We start from the raw sequence: 19,944 nt of genomic DNA, 5'->3' as shown, positions 1-19,944 counted from the left end.
GGCTCTAGATGCGTGGGCTTCAGTAGTTGTGGCACGTGGGCTCAGTAGTTGTGGCTCACGGACTCTAGAGCGCAGGCTCTGTAGTTGTGGCACACAGGCTTAGTTGCTCCGTGGCACGTGGGATCTTCCCGGACCAGGGCTCGAACCCATGTCCCCTGCACTAGCAGGCAGATTCTTAACCACTGTGCCACCAGGGAAGTCCCTATGAGTCAGTTTTAGAAATTCTTGGAAAAAAATTCTAAGCTCTCTTCCAGAGTTTTGAAAAGCACTGTCCAATAGAAATAATGTAATGTAAATCACTTAGGTAATTTAAAATTTTCTAATAAAAAGTAAGGAGAAACAAGTAATTCACTTTAGTCGTATTTTAAACTGGTGTCTAAAACATCTTTCAACATGTAATCAATGTAAAAAATTATCAGTGGGGCATTTTGCACACTGTTTTTTGTACTAAGTCTTCAAAATCTAGTGTATATTGTAAACTTAAAACACATCTTAATTCGGACTGGTCACATTTCAAGTGCTCAGTAACCACAGGTGTTTAGTGGCTATTGTGTTAAACTTTGCAACAAGAGTGTTTTTTGTGGTGATAATCTTCCCATATTTAAGCTTGTAGTTAGTCTTAAGGTATCTTTCCATTTTAAAACTACTGTTACCTAATTTTTACTTTGTAGAATGGTTATAGCTACTCTTATTTCAGAGATAATCACCGTTTCTTATCATTTCCATTCAAGTCATTTATGTCTTTTAGGTGTTTATTTATTTTTTATTTTTTTATTTTTTTAAGATTTTATTTATTTTTATTTTTGGCTGCGTTGGGTCTTCGTTGCTGTGTGCGGGCTTTCTCTAGTTGCGGCGAGCAGGGGCTACTCTTTGTTGTGGTGTGCGGGCTTCTCATTGCGGTGGCCTCTCCCGCTTCGGAGCACGGGCTCTAGGTGCGCGGGCCTCAGCAGTTGCTGCAGGTGGGCTCCAGAGTACAGGCTCAGTAGTTGTGGCGCATGGGCTTAGTTGCTCCATGACATGTGGGATCTTCCCAGGCCAGGGATCGAACCTGTGTCCCCTGCATTGACAGGTGGGCTCCCACCCACTGCACCACCAGGGAAGCCCCTAGGTGTTTATTTTTAAAGTTCCTCCTCCTCCCTTTCCTTTCTGTCAAATCATAAATGTTAGTATTATGAAAAAATATTCTTAGTAAAAAATCAAATATTAAGATAATGGATATGGACCTTATATATCATTAATATTTTACAGGTGTTGAAGAAGAAGAAAAGGCTGCAGAGATGCATAAAATGAAATCAACAACGCAGGCAAATCGAATGAATGTAGATGCTGTAGAGATTGAAACACTCAGAAAAACAGTTGAGGACTATTTCTGCTTTTGCTATGGTAGGGTTATACACTTGAATTTTCTAAAAGATATGTTATACAGTTGACTTTTCTAAAGGGCAGATCACATAATTGACTTAACATTCATGTAACATACTTTTACAAATGAATGGGTTAATTCCCAAATATTGGGTTAACATTACACATGACCTTTCTTTTCTTCTTCTTTTTTTTGGATAAAGTAGATTTTATGGAAATGACCTTACTTTCTAGTTCCAGTTTGTGGGAGCCCAGAAATAAATGTAGCTGTTAGAGGTTTTGTTTTGTTTTTAATTAAAGAGCAGTTTTAAGGTTCACAGCAGAATTAAGAGGAGGGTACAGAGATTTCCCACATGACCCTGCCCCGCACATGCATAGCTTCCCCCCTGTCAGCATCCCCACCAGAGAAACTACAGTACACGTCACAGTCACCTAAAGAGGGCTGTTTATGTTTGACATGTGTGCTGGTCGAGCCAAATCCCAGGGGAAAACCACCTTTTGTTAGTCTAATTATGCAGTAAACAGGTCTTTTTAAGAATAAGGGAAAGAGGGGGAGGATAATAGGTTGCGCTGTGAGATTGTAGGTAAAACTCAACTCTGGGGAATGGAGTTTCTAGCATGTGTGGGCTCACTGATACACACAGACAGCTGACAGGATATATTCATTTGTGAATGTAGCGTGTGTTTATCTAGTAAGTTTTCAATGAGAATATTAGCCAAAAACTGCCTGGTATGTTAATGGTAACAGTTGGGTTTGTCAGGGTTCCATGTTCTGAGGCTGAATTGCATATGAAAAGATTGTGTTATACCAGGGTGGGGCCATTGTTCCTTTCCTTTTGTGTGGGTTTTATGTAAGTGTTTTATATCTTTTTCATTTTGGCCTTTTGAATTCATTTCAGGTTTAGACTTCTGCTAACATGGGAATAGGGCCCTATAGTATTTGAAAGTAGTTTTGAAATCAGATATTACAAAAATATGAATGCCAGGGAATTCCCCGGTGGCCTAGTGGTTAGGATTTCGGGCTTTCACTGTTGTGGCCTGGGTTCAATCCCTGGTTGGGGAACTGAGATCCTGTAAGCCGCGTGGCCAAAAAAACCCAAAAAAACCCCACGAATACCATCTATTAAGCCATGATGACTAATGTTGGTTTAGTGTTTTCAAATCTTACCATTTAATGATTATCCTTTTTTTTTTTTACCTCATCCCTGTCTCTTAACCTCAGGGAAAGCTTTAGGCAAATCAACAGTGGTACCTGTCCCATATGAAAAGATGCTACGAGATCAGTCAGCTGTGGTGGTTCAGGGGCTTCCAGAAGGAGTATCCTTTAAACACCCTGAAAACTATGATCTTGCAACCCTGAAGTGGATTTTGGAGAACAAAGCAGGGATTTCATTTATCATTAAGAGGTGAAGTACTTTTTCCCTTGCCCTCAACAGTTTATTCCCATAAAGTTGAATATTTAAGTTATGTTAATATGTTTTTAAAATTCTTGTTTACTGTAGAAGTCATTTAAATTTATGCTTTATGATAATTTTGTGTATTTACGTATAGTTTTTGTTTTGTTTTAATGCAGACCTTTCCTAGAGCCAAAGAAGCTCCTAGGTAAGTGATTGTTTTGCTTACATGATAACAGGATGGGTTCCTAAACCTGTTGTGTCAAATTTAATACATTTTAATGATTTCTCCTTTATTTTCTTTGAGAATATGTTGTAAGGCATTTTGGAGTGGAGTGTTATGGTGTTTATATAAACCAGTGAAAAGTCATCGAGCTGAAAAACCAGAGACTTGTTTTTTGTTTTCAACTCAGCTGCTTGCTTTATGATGTATTCAAGGTTTTATGTTTGCAATGTGTAAGGTCATATCCTGGATCTGCCCTCATTTCCCAGAATTATGAGTGATTTAATTTACATAGTGTTCACTGAGCAGGCACGGAAATATTGGGCATAAGATTGGGTGAGGAGGGGATACAAAACCATGTATAAGCATTAAAGCTTTTTAGTGCTGGTAGTCTAGTGGTGGAGATAAAAACCCGTAACGTCACCACAAGAAGAGCACAGCGTACACATTGTAGGAATGGTTAGTGGAGGTTCGTTGGAGGAAGCCCAGGAAGATGTTTATGAGGAAGAGGGCATTAAGATGGGTCCTTGAAGAAAGAAGAGGATTTCAATAGGACTTCCTTCTGGGAAGGCCAGACATTCCATTTGAAGGGAAAAGGGATATTTAGAAGACTAGTACCCTTTGGAGCCAGGGTTATTTGAGACTTTTAAAAGGAAATAACCGTTGTCATTGGCAACCCCTTAAGCAACGTAAACGTGAAAGGGCAAAATAATATATAGACACCCAAGTGTATATTGTTTTCTGATAAGTAACCTTTGTTATTCTCACGATGATAAAAAGATTAATATTTTAGAAACTTTGTTGAGGTATAGTTGACATGCCATAAAGTTCACACATTTTAAGTATATAGTCCCTGTAGTATATGGAATTGCTTTGGCAACTTAGTTGACCCTGTTTATTTCTGGACTTTCTACAGTGAGTCATGTTGTGTGTAAATCAAGATAGTTTACTTCGCAATCTGAATGCTTTTTATTTTTTAATTTTGTTGCTCTGGCAAGGATGTCCAATGCAGTATTGAGTAGAAGTGGCCGTAGCATACATCGCCTTGTTCCTGATACTAGGTGGAAGGCATTCAGGCTTTCACCATTATGATGTTAGTTGTTGGTTTTTGTATATGCCCGTTTTAAGATTGAGAAAGTGTAGATTTATTTGTCATATTTAAATTAAAATTCACTTTTTCGTGATCAGTATTTTTTTCCCTGAAGTACTCTAAGTATACTAAGTAAACTAAGTATCTTTAGTTTGCTATTCGTATTTTATGAGGTCTTTGATTCTAGAAACTTGTTCTGAAACATTGGGGCCTGGTGGTTAATTAAAGAATATTTCTATAGGGTGTTTTATAATAATGAGTTATCCAAGTGGGTGGGTTTGTATGACTCAGCTCTTTTGCCGTACCAGCTTTCAAAGTAATTGAAAAGTTGCGATTGTAATGGGATTGTATTTTCCAGTGTAAAAAATTTTTAACAGGCTTATTGAGATACAATTGACATACAATAAACTACACTTATTTAAAGTGTACAGTTAAGTTTTGACACATGAATATTCTGTGAAAACCATCACTGCAATCAGGGTAATGAAATGTCCTTCACCCACAGGCTTCCTCACACCCCTTGGTAATTCTTCTTTTCTTCTCTCTGCCTCGTCCCCAGGCAATCACTCATCTTTTTGTCATCAGCATAGATGTGTCTGCATTTTCTAGGTTTTTTTTTTTTTTAACAGAAATGGAATCTTATAGTATGTACTCTTTTTCGTTTGTTTGTTTTGCTTCTTGTTGTGCGATTTATCCATGTTTCATGTATCGGTAGTTATTTTTTTTATTGCTGATTAGTGTTCCATTGTATAGATATACCACAATTTATTTACTCATTCTCTTGCCCATGAATATTTGGGTTTCCATTTCTTGGCTGTTATAAAGAAAGCCACTATGATATTTGAGGGCAGGTTTTCATGTGGGCATATATTTTCATTTCTCTTGGGTAAATACCTGAAAGGGAATAGTGAGATCATATGGTAGATAGTTACATATTTACCTTTTTAAGACACTGACAAACTGGCTTTCAATGTGGTTGTTCCAGTTTACGCTCCCAGCAGCAGTGTGTGAATTCTAGTTGTTCTACATCTTTGTCACCATTTGGGCGGGGGTGGGGGTGGGGTCCGTCTTTCCTTTTTTATTTTCACAAACATAAAATTCCCTATTTTATGTTGTGTAAATCAGTGGGTTTTAGGATATTTATAAGACGTACAGCTATCACCCTGTCTCATCCCCTCAAGAAGAACACTGTACCTGTTAGCAGTTACTGTTTCCCCGGTGCTTCTGATCCAGATCTACTCTTAATAGAAATCTGGCATCATTTATACATCGGTATTGTCTTATTCAGGAATAGTGTATTGGTGTATTTGTTTCACTGATAAGAATAAGAGCTTTCCCATTAAAGGGAGGGTTCTGGAGGGTTGAGGGGATAAAAGCTGTTAGGTGATTATCATCCCTAATTATCTTCCTTACAGGGGAGAATGAAGGACACTCTTAAACTAACACCATACTCATTCTGATGACCCAGAGCTGTGAACTCCCTTCCCCAGGTCATTCTGTATTTAGGACCTTTGGAAATATTAGTCATACTTCAAGTATTGGAAAAATCTAAATCTAATTTTTTTTGTACATAGGTGGTCGAGTGACGGTAACAGATGCTGAAAGGTCAATGCTATCTCCAGGTGGAAGGTAAAGCATATCTCATTAGTACTAATGAACCTCTACACCTCAGCAAGTTTTAGTGTTTAGATTATTGAGGTATTAGAATATTAAAAAGCCCCGTGTCACACATCTCGATGTTTAATAATGCAGTTGAATCCTTTGGCGGTCCTGTGAAAATGCACTTTTTAACTTAGTAGTTTTGAATGGTAATAGTTCCTGTGTGAAGCTGATGTGATTGGTCTGATGACCACATTGTGAATAGCAAGACCTTATAGTAAGATGGGATTTGCTACTCGGTGTTGTTTTATTATACTTTTCCCTCCCATATGGTTGATTGGAATTAAAGTACTAAATTCAGTTGACAGGTTATTTATGCAAGAAATAAATATGTAAATTTTAAAGTGAGTCAGTTTTGCATTGAGCTTGGTCAGGTGAATGAGTTTATACAGTGAGATCCAGGGCATCTGAGCACCGTGTGAGTGGCCCTCACAATGCAACGCTTCATCAGGGCTTCTTTTCCTTTCAGTTGTGGCTCCATCAAAGTGAAAACTGAACCCACAGAAGATTCTGGTATGTACTTGTGCTTTTAGACTCAATTATGAAATGTAAGAAACCTTTTCCTTAATGTAGAAGGTTGTATTTTGACTCATTACTTATTGCTTGGTGAGAAGTAGACAGAACAAATTTATTCCAAAGGTGACGTTGTTAATGTTACTATATTATTCTAAAACCCCAAGATAGTAATTTGTTTGACAAAGTGGTAGCTAGAAATTCATTACTAATTACACATTTATAGACAAAATTTATTAATAGTTTTTTCCAATTACACAGGAATAATAATAATAAATGTCATCTAGTCCTATAGTGCTTTTTACAAAAATCAATATAATATCGTCTTGACTCTGCCTTTTCCCATTGCATTCCCATTTTTTTTACTCCCCAGGGAAACTGTCTTTGGTATTTAATTCTTTATTTTCATTTTTATTATTTATTTATTTAAAAAATTTTTATTAGAGTATAGTTGATTTACAGTGTTAGTTTTAGGTGTACAGCAAAGTGAATCAGTTATACATACACATATATCCACTCTTCAGATTTTTTTTTTTTTTTCTGGCTGTGTTGGGTCTTAGTTGCGGCATGCAGGATCTTTTTTGTTGAGGTGTGCAGGCTCTTTATGGTGGCATGCGGGTTTGTTTTTTTTTTTCCCTCTGTCTCTCTAGTTGTGTGTGGGCTCTAGTTTGCCGCATGCGAGCTCGGTAGTTGTTTCACATGGCCTTAGTTGCCCAACCAGGGATGGAACCCGCATCCCCTGCATTGGAAGCCAGATTCTTTACCACTGGACCACCAGGGAAGTCCCTGTTTTTTTTAGATTCTTTTCCCACATTTAGATTCTTCCCCATTACAAAGTATTGCTTAGTAATTCCTTATTTTTAAATGTCATTCTCATACTATTTCATATGGTTTTCTTTTTATAAATTTATTTACTTTATTTATTTTTGGCTGCATTGGGTCTTTGTTGCTGTGTGCGGGCTTTCTCTAGTTGCGGCGAGCGGGGGCTACTCTTCATTGTGATGCGTGGGCTTCTTATTGCGGTGGCTTCTCTTGTTGAGCACGGGCTCTAGGCGCGTGGGCTTCAGTAGTTGTGGCACGCGGACTCAGTAGTTGTGGCTCGCGGGCTCTAGAGTGCAGGCTCAGTAGTTGTGGCGCACGGGCTTAGTTGCTCCGCGGCATGTGGGATCTTCCCGGACCAGGGCTCGAACCCGTGTCCTCTGCACCGACAGGCAGATTCTTAACCACTGCGCCACCAGGGAAGTCCTGTGGCTTTTCTTTTCTTAATGATGTCCTTTGAAGCCTAGAAGTTTTTAATTTTGATCCAGTTTTCCAAGTTTTTCTTCTGTCACTTGTGCCTTTGGTGTTACATCTAGAAAATCTTTGCCCAACCTAAAGTCATAACGATTTTTATACTTAGGCTTTCTTCCTGAATTTATAGTTTTAACTCTTATATTTTGGTCTAAGAGCAATTTTCAGTTAATTTTTGTGCATGTTGTGATGTAAGGGTCTAAATTTATCATTTACCACACTTATCATGTGAATATCCTGTTGTCCGAGCATCATTTGTGAAAAGATACTCTTTCTCCATTGGATTGCCTTATTGGCATGTTTGTCAAAAATCAGTTGACCAAGTTTACTTCTGCACATTCAACTGTATTCCACTGAACTCTAATGCCTATTCTTAGGCCAGTACCCTACTGTATTTCATGTAGGTTTTTTTTTAAAATTTATTTACTTTTTATTTTATTTATTTTTGGCTGCATTGGGTCTTCGTTGCTGCATGCAGGCTTTCTGTAGTCGTGGCGAGCGGGGGCCACTCTTCGTTGCGGTGCACTGTCTTCTCATTGCGGTGGCTTCTCTTTTTGCGGAACACGGAGCTCTAGGCACGCGGGCTTCAGTAGTTGTGGCACGTAGGCTCAGTAGTTGTGGCTCATGGGCTTTAGAGCGCAGGCTCAGTAGTTGTAGCGCACGGGCTTAGTCACTTCGCGGCATGTGGGATCTTCCTAGACCAGGGCTCGAACCCGTGTCCCCTGCATTGGCAAGCTGATTCTTAACCACTGTGCCACCAGGGAAGCCCTTCATGTAGTTTTAAGGTTTGGGTTTTTTTGTTGCCTGTTAACGTGGAAAATGAGAATATAATTACTTTACCACTTGTTTCCAATACTTCTTCTCTTTTCCCCACTTTTATCATAGAGGTAAATTGATTTTTACCATTCAGGTTCTTTTAGAACTGAGCATTGTCTTGGATATTTTACTTAATGTTTGCGTTCTTGCCATGTTCCATTTCTAAGGCAGAGTATTTTTGCTTATTTTAAAAACATACAGGTCTTCCTGACTTGATTACAATTTTTTTGTAATAATTTATTGTTATTCTGGTTCTATGATAAGAGTCAGAATGAAAGCAACTTCATCTTTTAAAAATAATATATAATTTTTAAAGGTCATCATATTATTACTAGGGATATATTTTTAAATTAGTCTTGGTGATTGGTAAGGAAAAAATGGATTTTTACGGCTTTTTCTTACTAAAGGCACATATAAACTATGATGTCTCCTGTTCGACCTCTTGCAGAGGATGGATGCCAGTTGGTATTACGTTGTGTTACATCTGATTCTCACTGTTGCAGGGCCTGTCACTGTGGGGCTTTTGCTGTATTCTCAGATGACTTCAGAAATTATCTTATACAGTGAATTTCAGATTTAGAGTTCATCTAGGAACATGAGGATGATTTTATTAGAAAATCTCTTAATTCACTTATGTTATTGAACTAATTACAAATAATATATCATTTAGGTAGATGATGAAAGGCAGCAGAAATTCTTAACATGATTGGGTGGAATATTATGTATAATTGTAAATGCCACCCCCTCATTGTGTTTAATAGTGAACCACAAGAAGCACTCCTCGTAAGACACTAGCACATTCTCATGTTTCTTACCAGTGTTCCAGATGTCCAAACCATTACAAATAACAGTAAGTAATTAGAAAATGCAGGGTACCATTAACTTTTACAGGTGATAAGATTATGTATACAGAACACTAAAGAGAATCAACTAGAAAACTACTAAAAACAAAACATCCATAATCTATTCTACTTCAAGAAGTGTTAAAAAGTCTGCAGATAATAACAACTTAGATTAAAAATGATTGAAAAAAAATTTAATAATCCTTTGAAAGCTTTCTAAGCAATAAAATTTGACTAAGGAAAAATTCTAAAAATTTTGTATGGCAAAATCAGCCAAAATGTATCAAAGGACATGTAAGAAACAGGGAATGGCTATTTGCAAGACAAATGAGAAAGGGTTGTTTTACTTGACTTAGAAAGAGCTAATCCAAGAAATAAATGACCAAAGATTCAAGAGAAAATGCTCAGTTTAGTTAAAGAAATGGAGATAAAAATCCAAGAAAGATAAAGTTTTGCACTCAGCAGATTGGCAGACATTAAATTCTGTTTATACCCAGTCTCAGTAATGGTGTAGAGAAACAGGCAGTTTTAAAAATTCTTGATGTGTGTAATAATTATTGCTGTCTTATGGAAGATACTTCGGTAATATCTCTCATTTGGAGATGCTCATGTTCTTTGACCCATTGCTGCTTTGCAAAAAGAGCAATTAACCCGCAGCTCCGTTAGTGAATTCTGTGTTGTCTTTGAACACAGTGAGGCCATAGGTCTGTATCCACTGCTGCACAAGTATCTATAAGACAGACTACTTGTTAGCTAGAGAAAAGCTAGATGTGATGAAAGAAATGAATAATATTGTAATGCCTTAAACTTTTTATTTAAAAATGTTACATTTTGAAATTATTGCAAGCTAATAAAAAACCTGCATGTAGGGGCTTCCCTGGTGGCGCAGTGGTTGAGAATCTGCCTGCTAATGCAGGGGACACGGGTTCGAGCCCTGGTCTGGGAAGATCCCACATGCCGCGGAGCAACTGGGCCCGTGAGCCACAGCTACTGAGCCTGCGCGTCTGGAGCCTGTGCTCCATAACAAGAGAGGCCGCGATAGTGAAGAGAGGCCCGCGCACCGCGATGATGAGTGGCCCCCGCACGCCGCAACTAGAGAAAGCCCTCGCACAGAAACGAAGACCCAACACAGCCAAAAATAAATATAAAATAAATAAATAAATAGATAAGTCCATTTGTTAAAAAAAAAACAAAAACCTGCATGTATAGTATAAGGATCTTTTTCCTGTACCATTTGACAGTAAGTTGCCAATGTGATACCCTATCTTTTTTTTTTGGTGGGGAGGGAAAAGCAAGAACACCAGGTGTGTTTAGTGTGCAGCAAGGACACCAGGGATCTTTCCCAAAGCAGTGTCTCCCCTATCACTCTTTCAGCTACTTCAGCGTGTGATTCTTAGAAGCAAGGATATTGTCCCACATTACTACAATATAATCATCAAAATAAGGAAGATAAATTACTCCTAATTCTCAAACCCTTTTCAAGTTTTGGGTTTGTTGGTTTGTTTGCTTTCCCATTAATGGCTTCTTCAGCTTTCTCAGGCTTTTCTGGTCTTCTATGACCATGACACTTCTGAAGGAAGTGTCTGATATTTCCTCATGATTAGATTCATGTAATGCGAGTTTTGCAAAAACAGCACAGAAACGATGCCGTGTTTTTTTTTCTCCTTTCATATCAGGTGGAAGTTGTTTTCTATTTATCCCTTTACTGAAGGTATTATTTATGTGACCAGAGTTAGTTTTTCTAGGCTTCTCCACTGTAATTTCTTTATATTAATTGTATTTCCTTTGTAATTATTATATTCATGGGAGTTTCTCTGAGACTATGGAAATATATACCACTCATCAAACTTCCACTTAAAATTAATTCATTTATATTAGAGTACACTCTATTTCTATTTTATAGTATATTTCTGTTTTATTCAGTGTATTACAATTCATTATTATCATTATTTATTTTGATTTGCAAATAGTCCTTGCTTTGGCCATTGGGAACCACTTCAAGATGTCCCTCGTGTCCTTTCCTTGTGTTGTTTGTAAATATCCCCATCGTTTTTAGAGAACTTTTAATTTTTTGCTAAGCAAGGTTGTTAGGGTTCATCTTATTCTTTCCCTAATCCAGCACTAGAGTCAGCCGTGGTTCCTCACTGTGGAGAGTGTTATTTATTAAGAAATCATAACCTAGGTGCTAGATGTTCTTATTGCAGTTGGGATGTCATTGCTTCTAAGTGGACAAAGCTAGGGTATCTGTTTATTTGTATTGACATACACATAATTATATACATATGTACATCCATTTACATCTATGTTTTTTCATGCCCATATCTTCAGTTCCGCTCTTGAGACCCCAAGGTTTTTTCCCTCCCTTTCCTAGAGAGTATTCTTTGTCACAGTTAGAATCATAGCAGCCAGATATTCTCAGTATGTTTACGTACTTCGTTGAAGCCATGTCTTATTGCCAGCCTCCTTGCCTTGCTGACACTTTGACACCCTTCGTTGGGCTGTCACCACTCATGCTTGTCCCCCATTTGTCTCAGTCTCCCAGACCTGTTACTCAGTTTCCTCTCCCCCCTCATATAAATAGTCTCATTCTGCTACCCTGCTTTGGACCATCAAACCTCCTCGACGCAGCTGCCTATCTTGGTCAGCGTAATCTAGCGGCATTTGGAATGAATTGTTGGGATAGGGAGAAAGAGAATTCTGTGTGTATGAGTATATGTGAGTGAATGAATGAGACTTTTTATGTATGTTATTTTTAGGGAGGTCTGCAAGACAGGCAGTGTTGAATTCTCCTTTTTGGGAGTAAGTATTTGAATCTATTGCTCTGTTTCTTTTACAGAAGTTTTTTTCTTTCCCCCCTTTTTTCCATGTCACAGGAAATTTCAATTTTCGGTTTAGTTTTTAGTTTATTGTGCTGAAATCACCGTTCGCAAATCTTCTTCCCTTTATTTATATATTCCTCTTCTGAATAGTTTGCATCCAAAAATAAACATGCAGACTGGAGAAAAATCATATTTTTGGAATTCTTTATACATCTTAAGTATAGATACAATAGTACACATCATTATCATAGAGGTTTATTTTTTTCTGCCTTACACTTTGTCTTTTTTTTTTTAAATTAATTAATTAATTTTATTTTATTTTTGGCTGTGTTGGGTCTTCGTTTCTGTGCGAGGGCTTTCTCTAGTTGTGGCAACCGGGAGCCACTCTTAATCGCGGTGCACGGGCCTCTCACTATCGCGGCCTCTCTTGTTGCGGAGCACAGGCTCCAGACGCGCAGGCTCAGTAGTTGTGGCTCACGGGCCCAGTTGCTCCGCAGCATGTGGGATCTTCCCAGACCAGGGCTCGAACCCGTGTCCCCTGCATTGGCAGGCAGATTCTCAATCACTGTGCCACCAGGAAAGCCCCTACACTTTTTGTCTTTATATTCTTTTGTGTGTATGTGTGTGTCTTAACTTTTCTTGCAGTTTCTTTTAAAATTTCCATTTTATTTTATTTTTTATATTTCTTGGGCATAACAGTTGTGGTCTGTTTAGGAGAAAACAGCCATACCAGTTATTTGAACCATACCAGTTATTGTTATGGAAAAAATTTACAGATTAATTAGTTGTAATAAAAAGGACTATATTCTAAGGTATCATGTAAGTAATGACTCAAGGAATTGGCTGCCACCCCTAAAACTTCGATTCTGATTTCTAAGGTGGGATACTATTTGGATGGTAAAGGTGTATGTGGGGGATATGTGGGGGACATGTTGAAACTGGTTCTGGTTGTGTTGGAAAACTTGTAAGGTGGATCCAGATGTTGCTATGGGAAGGGTCTGCTTTCACTAGATTAAAGGAATATACCAAGGAGTGAGTGACCCTGATGGGAACAGGATGCAGCAAGCCAAAAGAAAGGCGCAAGTCCCTTTTCTCTCTTCTAGCCTTGTAGCCTCCCTACTCTATTCCCTTGTGGCAGAGATTCTCAAGGAACCAACTGGTTTGCAGTCCGTGCTTCAGAAGAGTCTAAGAGGGCAGGTCTGGACCTGAGACAGCAGCTCAATGACTCACACAGGCTACCCCTTTGGCTGCTTGGCATCCGCACACACCTCCGCATATTTAAACCTTCATGTAACAACTAAACAAAGGTCCCATCTGACGGGATGCAACTTTCCTTTCCTACAGAGGGAACCATTTTTGCCCTCTCCTCACAACGAGGAGATAAAATGTTCCAATAGTCATGGTACCCGTCTCTGGGAGACTGATTTACTGCCCAGTCATGGGCTATGTTAATTACTCCTCAAATATACCCCCAACCTATTTATTCTCTTATCTAAGGGCTAACCGGCAAAGGAAACCTCCAACAAAATTTTTGTAAAATAATAATGGGAAGGATAAGAGAGAACAGTTAATATAACCAAATATATAATATTTACAGAAACACACATACTCCTAACAAGGAAGAAAACATGCAGTGTCCCCATTTCTGCAGCTTGTCACAAAAATTCATACCTTTCTTAATTCATTACGCATTATATTATGTTTTATTTGCCTTCAGCCAGGACCCTATCCGGGAAGGTTCTTTACCTGGTTGAGGTGACCCAAACCTTCATTCCGCAATGGCTCTGCCTTTTTTGTTTGCTTTGATTTTCTATTAACTTCTGCTGATGAGCATGGAAGTACTAGCCACCCCACAGAATCCCAGGGTTTCCAGACAAGTTCCCTACCACCATCTTCTGGCAGCAAACTAACCTTCCATTGGTGATTGCTGTCCATAGAGTAACCCCCTCCTTTGCTTGTGGCTTCAGGGATAAATGTCCTTTAGTGTATCCAGCTAACTCTCTTTTTGAAGTATTTCTTCAGTTGAAAATACTCTGTACAAACTTTCTAAAGTCACATAGCACCAGCTCAATATTAAGTCCGTGATGGGACTGGTATGATTATAGCTGATATCTTAGTCTGAACTGTGTACATACACCCATCCACTGTTGATTTCTTAAACTTGTCTGAGAGTATCATCTACTCCTGACATGGCAGATGAGAAAGAGAGAGAGTAGGAACTGCAACCATTTGGTGAAATCAGCATTTCATTTCTGAAAGCCCCTCCTGTGAAACCCTTTGAGGCTCCCCAGCCAAGGGCTCTTTGTTTTTGAATATATGGGGAATATATCTTTATTAAGAATTCATTAAAGAATTTGTAAGAATCTTCTTTCTTAAAACTTTTAATTGAAGTATAATGTATGCAAAGTATAAGTGTATATATGCTCAATAAATAAAAAGTACACACTCCTGTAACCTAACACTTATGGATACAGAACATTAATAACACCCCAAGAAGGTCTTCTCCTTCCCCCTCTCATTACTCTTCTCCCAAAATCAACTACTTGCTTGAGTGTTTTTTTTTTAACCTAAGGCTTGTGCATTTTAATTTTTCTTCAACTTTCTTGAGGGATAATTGACATTACTTGAATTTTAAAAACATAAATTTCTTTTCTCTAATTTTGACCTTCCTCTACATGGAATTGTAAAATATGCACTCATTTATATCTGGCCACAAAGGTGTACTTCAAATTATTTATCCTCATTGTGGGCAAAGTGTTATGCTGAAAGGTATGATTTGTTACCCTTGTTAAAAAAGGGATATATTAAGAGGGGGGAAAAAATTAATGTGTCTCATTATTAAAATGGTTATGCCATATTTATTCTGGAATAGTGAGTTATTAAAATTCATGTTTGCAGGTGATTTTCAGTGATTTATAAAAATATTTTTAATATTGAGTGAAAATAGAGTGTGACTAATTTTCTTTAATTGCAAAGATCAGAACTTGTCAGAGAACAAATTTAGGATTAAATAATCCCAGAATATTAGTAGTGTGGTTAAAACTACTACACTAGTAGTTGGTAGTACTATTAGTACTACCACTAGTACTACTAGTAATAGTAGTCTAGGTTGGGTTTTAGGTTATTTTTGTCCCCCTGGCGCCTAGCAAACTTTTGTCTTTTGAAAGCCTTTAAAATATGTATGCATTATTCTGCATTATTAGGAGGGCAGAAGGGATTTCCCTATACTGTCTGAATGCCCTGAAGTGTAATTATATAATTTAATTAAAAAAAAAATTTAATTTGCTTTTACAGGCATTTCTCTGGAAATGGCAGCTGTGACAGTAAAGGAAGAATCAGAAGATCCTGATTACTATCAATATAACATTCAAGGTAATACTGTTTAATGCAATTTTTCTTTCCAGAAGTTATCGGTGGTTAAAATTAAAATTCGTTAATTGCCCGAATTCCTTAGATACTATTTTATGGATTGGTCCTTTGGTCCTTGACTAGCATGTATACTTGTAATTTATCACTGGAATAAAATAAATTTCAAAAATGGGGCACTAAAATAAACTCAGTTTACAGGGGAAATGTTAAATAATCATTAATATTCTTAAAAGGACAAGCAAAAGTTGTGGCACAATTTAGAATTAAGTTTGAATTTTCAGTTATTTGCAAGGCATAAGAGGTCTTCTGAACGTTTAATATCTCTATTTGTGCAGTAAAAATAACTGCATTATCACTATGTTAAAAATCTATAAAAGATAAGATTAATTTTAGGTATTTATCATCTTGTTCTGTAGCTGCTTGATTATCAAGAGGGAATTAAAGGTCATAATTTCACAATGCAGTTTGCTTTTATGCTTTGATGGGTTTTAGTTTAGAAGAACATCTATAGTAGTTCATGGTAAGTTTAATTTTTATAGATGCATAAAGTACATTAAACATTTAAAGTATAAGATCTGATTGGTTTTATGTATATACCCATAAAACTATCTTCACTGCAGTCAAGATAAAGAACTGTCCATAACCCTCAAGTTCCCTTGAGTCTCTTTGTAATTCACAGCCCTCCCCAGCCAACCACCGATCTGTTTTCTATCATTTTAGATTAGTTTGCATTTTTAAGAAATGTATGTAAATGGAATCATCATAAAGTATGTACTGTTTTCTTGGGGTGGGGAGCTATGACTTCTTAAATTCCACATAATTGTTCTGAAATGTCATCCATAGTGTGGCATATATTGATGGCAAATTCCATTTTATTGCTATTATTCCATTGTTTGGCTGTACCACAATTTGTTTATCCCTCTGTCTATTGATGGACATTTTGGTTGTTTCCAGTTTGGGGCTATTAAAAGTAAAGGTGCTGAAACATTTGTTTGGAAATACGCCTTCATTTCTCTTGAGTAGATCCCTAGAACTGGAATAGCTGAGATATATGGTAGGTATTTAAGCTGTTTTCCACTGTGCTTTTACTATTGTACATTTCCATAAGCGGGGACAATAGTTCTAGTGGCTCCACATCCTTATCAGCACTTGAATGGTCCGCATTATTATTTTTAGCCACTTCAGTGGATGTCTTATGATACCTCTTTTTGGTTTTAATGTGCCTTTGCCTAATAGGTTTAGTTCATTTAAAAAGATAAGGCTTTATCAGTTCTGGAGTATTATAAAAAAGTTATGAATAAATTTGTTCTGTTTGTAATCATGTGAATATCTGTATATAGATATTTGAATTTCATAACTTTTATCTGTCAGATTTGAATATTTTATTGCTTGTGATGTTAGTAATCACATGGCTAAAAGGTTGGGATAATTCTGAGGATTTTTAATTAAAAAGTTAAAAATTTGGAAAATATTTAGCCTTTATAGCAGTTGTTGGTACCTTACTAACATATATTTAATAAATACTGTTTAATAAAATCTTTTTAGCACATTATATTTAATTTTTAAAATAAAATGTCTGCCTTTATCTTTGGTATTGCCTTTTTTAGCTTTGCTATTACTAGGCAGGATTATAGAAGCTTTTTTTTCCCCCTTTGAAATAGCGAGTGTGAGTGATTTAAGTAATAAGAGTGGAAATCAGATGTTTATAGAGGAAAAGATTGCTGAAATGATAATAATTTAAGTGCAGCTGAAGAAGGTGGGAGCCAGACTATTAGTTTTTCATCTAGGCTGAGAGATACAGTCCATGCAGTTTGGGTACTTCTCTTAATAATTAAGCTTTGACAATTCTTTGTATATTCTGAATAAAAGTCCTTTGTGATGTGATTTGCAAATAGGTTAATTTGATGGTGTCCAACTTAGTGCTTTTTTTTTTTTTTTTTCTTATATGAGTTGTGCTTAAGTATCATAGCTAAGAAATCTTGGTCCGACCCAGTGTCACAAAGATTTTCTTCTGTGTCGTATAAAAGTTTTCATAGTTTTACATTTAGGTCTGTGATTGGTTTAGACCTAATTTTTGTATAGTGTGCAGAATACCAGGTTCAAACTTAAGGCATACAGATATCCAGTTTTTCCAGTACCTTTTGTTGAAATGACTGTTTTTTTTTTTGTTTTGTTTTGTTTATTTTTGGCTGCGTTGGCGGGCTTTCTCTAGTTGTGGCGAGTGGGGGCTACTCTTCGTTGCGGTCTACGGGCTTCTCATTGGGGTGGCTTCTCTTGTTGCAGAGCACGGGCTCTAGGCTCTTGGGCTTCAGTAGTTGTGACGCACAGGCTTCAGTAGCTGTGGCTCGCGGGCTCTAGAGCACAGGCTCAGTAGTTGTGGCGCACAGGCTCCGTAGTTGTGGTGCACAGGCTTAGTTGCTCCGCAGCATGTGGGATCTTCCCGGACCAGGGCTCGAACCCGCATCCCCTGCATTGGCAGGCGGATTCTTAACCACTGCGCCACCAGGGAAGCCCAAAGACTGTTCTTTTTCTATTGCATTACCTTTACGTCTCTGTCAGTTTTGTCGAGTATATTCTGTTACATTGATCTGTTTCTATGTTTTTCCAAAATTACATTGTCTTGAGGACTATAGTTTATATAATAAGTCTTAAAATCAGATTGTGAGAGTCCACCAAAATTATCCTTCTTTTTCAACATGATTTTGCCTATTTTAGCTCCTTTTCATATAAATTTTTAAAATCAGCTTATTGATTTGTTCAAAAAGCCCTGTGGGGACTTTTTTTTTTAAAGATTTTTTTTTTTTTTAAATTATTTTATTTTTGGCTGAGTTGGGTCTTCGTTGCCTCACACAGGCTTCTCTAGTTGCGGCGAGCAGGGCTGCTCTTTGTTGCAGTGCGTGGGCTTCTCACTGCGGTGGCTTCTCTTGTTGCAGAGCATGGGCTCTAGGCACGCAGGCTTCAGTAGTTGTGGCACATGGGCTTAGTTGCTCCACGACATGTGGGATCTTCCCGGACCAGGGCTCAAACCAGTGTCCCTTGCCAATGCAAGGCAGGTGGATTCTTAACCACTGCGCCACCAGGGAAGCCCAAGATTTATTTTTTTATTTTTTAATTCTTTTTGATGTGGACCATTTTTAAAGTCTTTGTTGAATTTGTTACAGTATTGCTTCTGTTTTATGTTTTGCTTTTTGGCTGGAGGCATGTGGGATCTTCTTACCTCCCCAACCAGGGATCAAACCCGCACCCCCTGCATTGGAAGGCGAAGTCTTAACCACTGGACCACCAGGGAAGTCCTTCCCCCTTCCCCCCCGTGGGGATTTTGATGGAGATTGTGCTGAATCTATAGACTAATTTAGGTTGAATATCTTAATATTGAATCTTCTGATTCATGAGCATGATATATATGTATCTTATCTATTTAGCTCTTTCTTGATTCCTTTCATCAGTGCTTTGTTTTCAGCATACAGGTCTTGTACATATTTTGTAAGATTTATATGTAAGTATTTAATGTTTTCCAGTGTTACTGTAAATGGTGTACTGTTCTTTTACAGTTTCAGCTTCCAACTATATTGCTAATATGTAGAACTACAGTTGACTTTTACATACGGACCTTGTATCTTGTGACCTAGTTAAAATTCATGTATTAGTATATAGCAACTCTTTGGGAAAAAATCTTTGGGATTTTGTAAGTAGACAGTATTATTTCTTTCCTTTCATTTTCTTGTGTTAATTGCACCAGCTCTTCAACATTCCAGTGTTACGATGAATAGTAGTGAGAGTAGGCATCCTTACCTTGTTTGCAGTTTTAGAAGGAACTCTTTCTCTGTGAAAGCTGTAGGTTTTTTGTAGTTGCCCTTCATCAGATTGAAGAAATTTCCTTCAGTTCAGAGTTTGTAAAGAGTTTTTTTTTTTAAAGGAATTCCTTTATTTTTATTTATTTATTTATTTATTTATTTATTTATTTATTTATTTATTTATTTTTGGCTGTGTTGGGTCTTCGTTTCTGTGCGAGGGTTTCCTCTAGTTGCGGCAAGCGGGGGCCACTCTTCATCGCGGTGCGCGGGCCTCTCACTATCGCGGCCTCTCTTGTTGCGGAGCACAGGCTCCAGACACGCAGGCTCAGTAGTTGTGGCTCACGGGCCTAGTTGCTCCGCAGCATGTGGGATCTTCCCAGACCAGGGCTCGAACCCGTGTCCCCTGCATTGGCAGGCAGATTCTCAACCACTGTGCCACCAGGGAAGCCCTGTAAAGAGTTTTTATGGTGATTGGATGTTGAATTTTGTGAAAGGTGTTTTCTGTATCTCTGGAGATGATTACATCATTTTTCTCGTTTAATCTGTTAAAATGGCCATCAACATTAATTTTCAAATGTCGGTTCTGACTAATATCTCTTAAGAACGTTTTCAAATGTTCTTAAGAGATATTAGTTAGAAGTTTCTTTTCTTGTAAATGTCCTTATTTGGTTTTGGTAATACTGGCCTAAGTGAATTGGGAAATGATATATTTGAAGAATTTTTTTGTAGAATTGATATTATTCCATTTCTATATATTTTTGATAAAATTTCCC

At 37.6% G+C, this 19,944-nt stretch overlaps 1 protein-coding gene across 11 annotated transcripts in view; it reads left to right on the top strand.

Moving 5' to 3' along the window:
* The window catches only part of GTF2I (general transcription factor IIi), a 143,865-nt gene that overhangs the window by 74,362 nt on the left and 49,559 nt on the right, over positions 1-19,944 (top strand). For all 11 annotated transcript variants that reach the window (XM_082432296.1, XM_082432289.1, XM_082432286.1 and 8 more), the window contains exons 4-9: positions 1,249-1,383; positions 2,585-2,768; positions 2,936-2,964; positions 5,644-5,698; positions 6,198-6,241; positions 15,303-15,380. In XM_082432296.1, the coding sequence (XP_082288422.1) occupies positions 1,249-1,383; positions 2,585-2,768; positions 2,936-2,964; positions 5,644-5,698; positions 6,198-6,241; positions 15,303-15,380 (525 nt within the window). The remainder of the gene's footprint in view (positions 1-1,248; positions 1,384-2,584; positions 2,769-2,935; positions 2,965-5,643; positions 5,699-6,197; positions 6,242-15,302; positions 15,381-19,944) is intronic.

This window comes from Balaenoptera physalus (genome assembly GCF_965194825.1).
Source record: "Balaenoptera physalus genome assembly, chromosome: 16".
NCBI classification, from domain to species: Eukaryota; Metazoa; Chordata; class Mammalia; order Artiodactyla; family Balaenopteridae; genus Balaenoptera; species Balaenoptera physalus.
The sequence above is the reverse complement of the archived record's forward strand: the minus strand, read 5'-3'. Positions and strand labels throughout refer to the sequence as shown.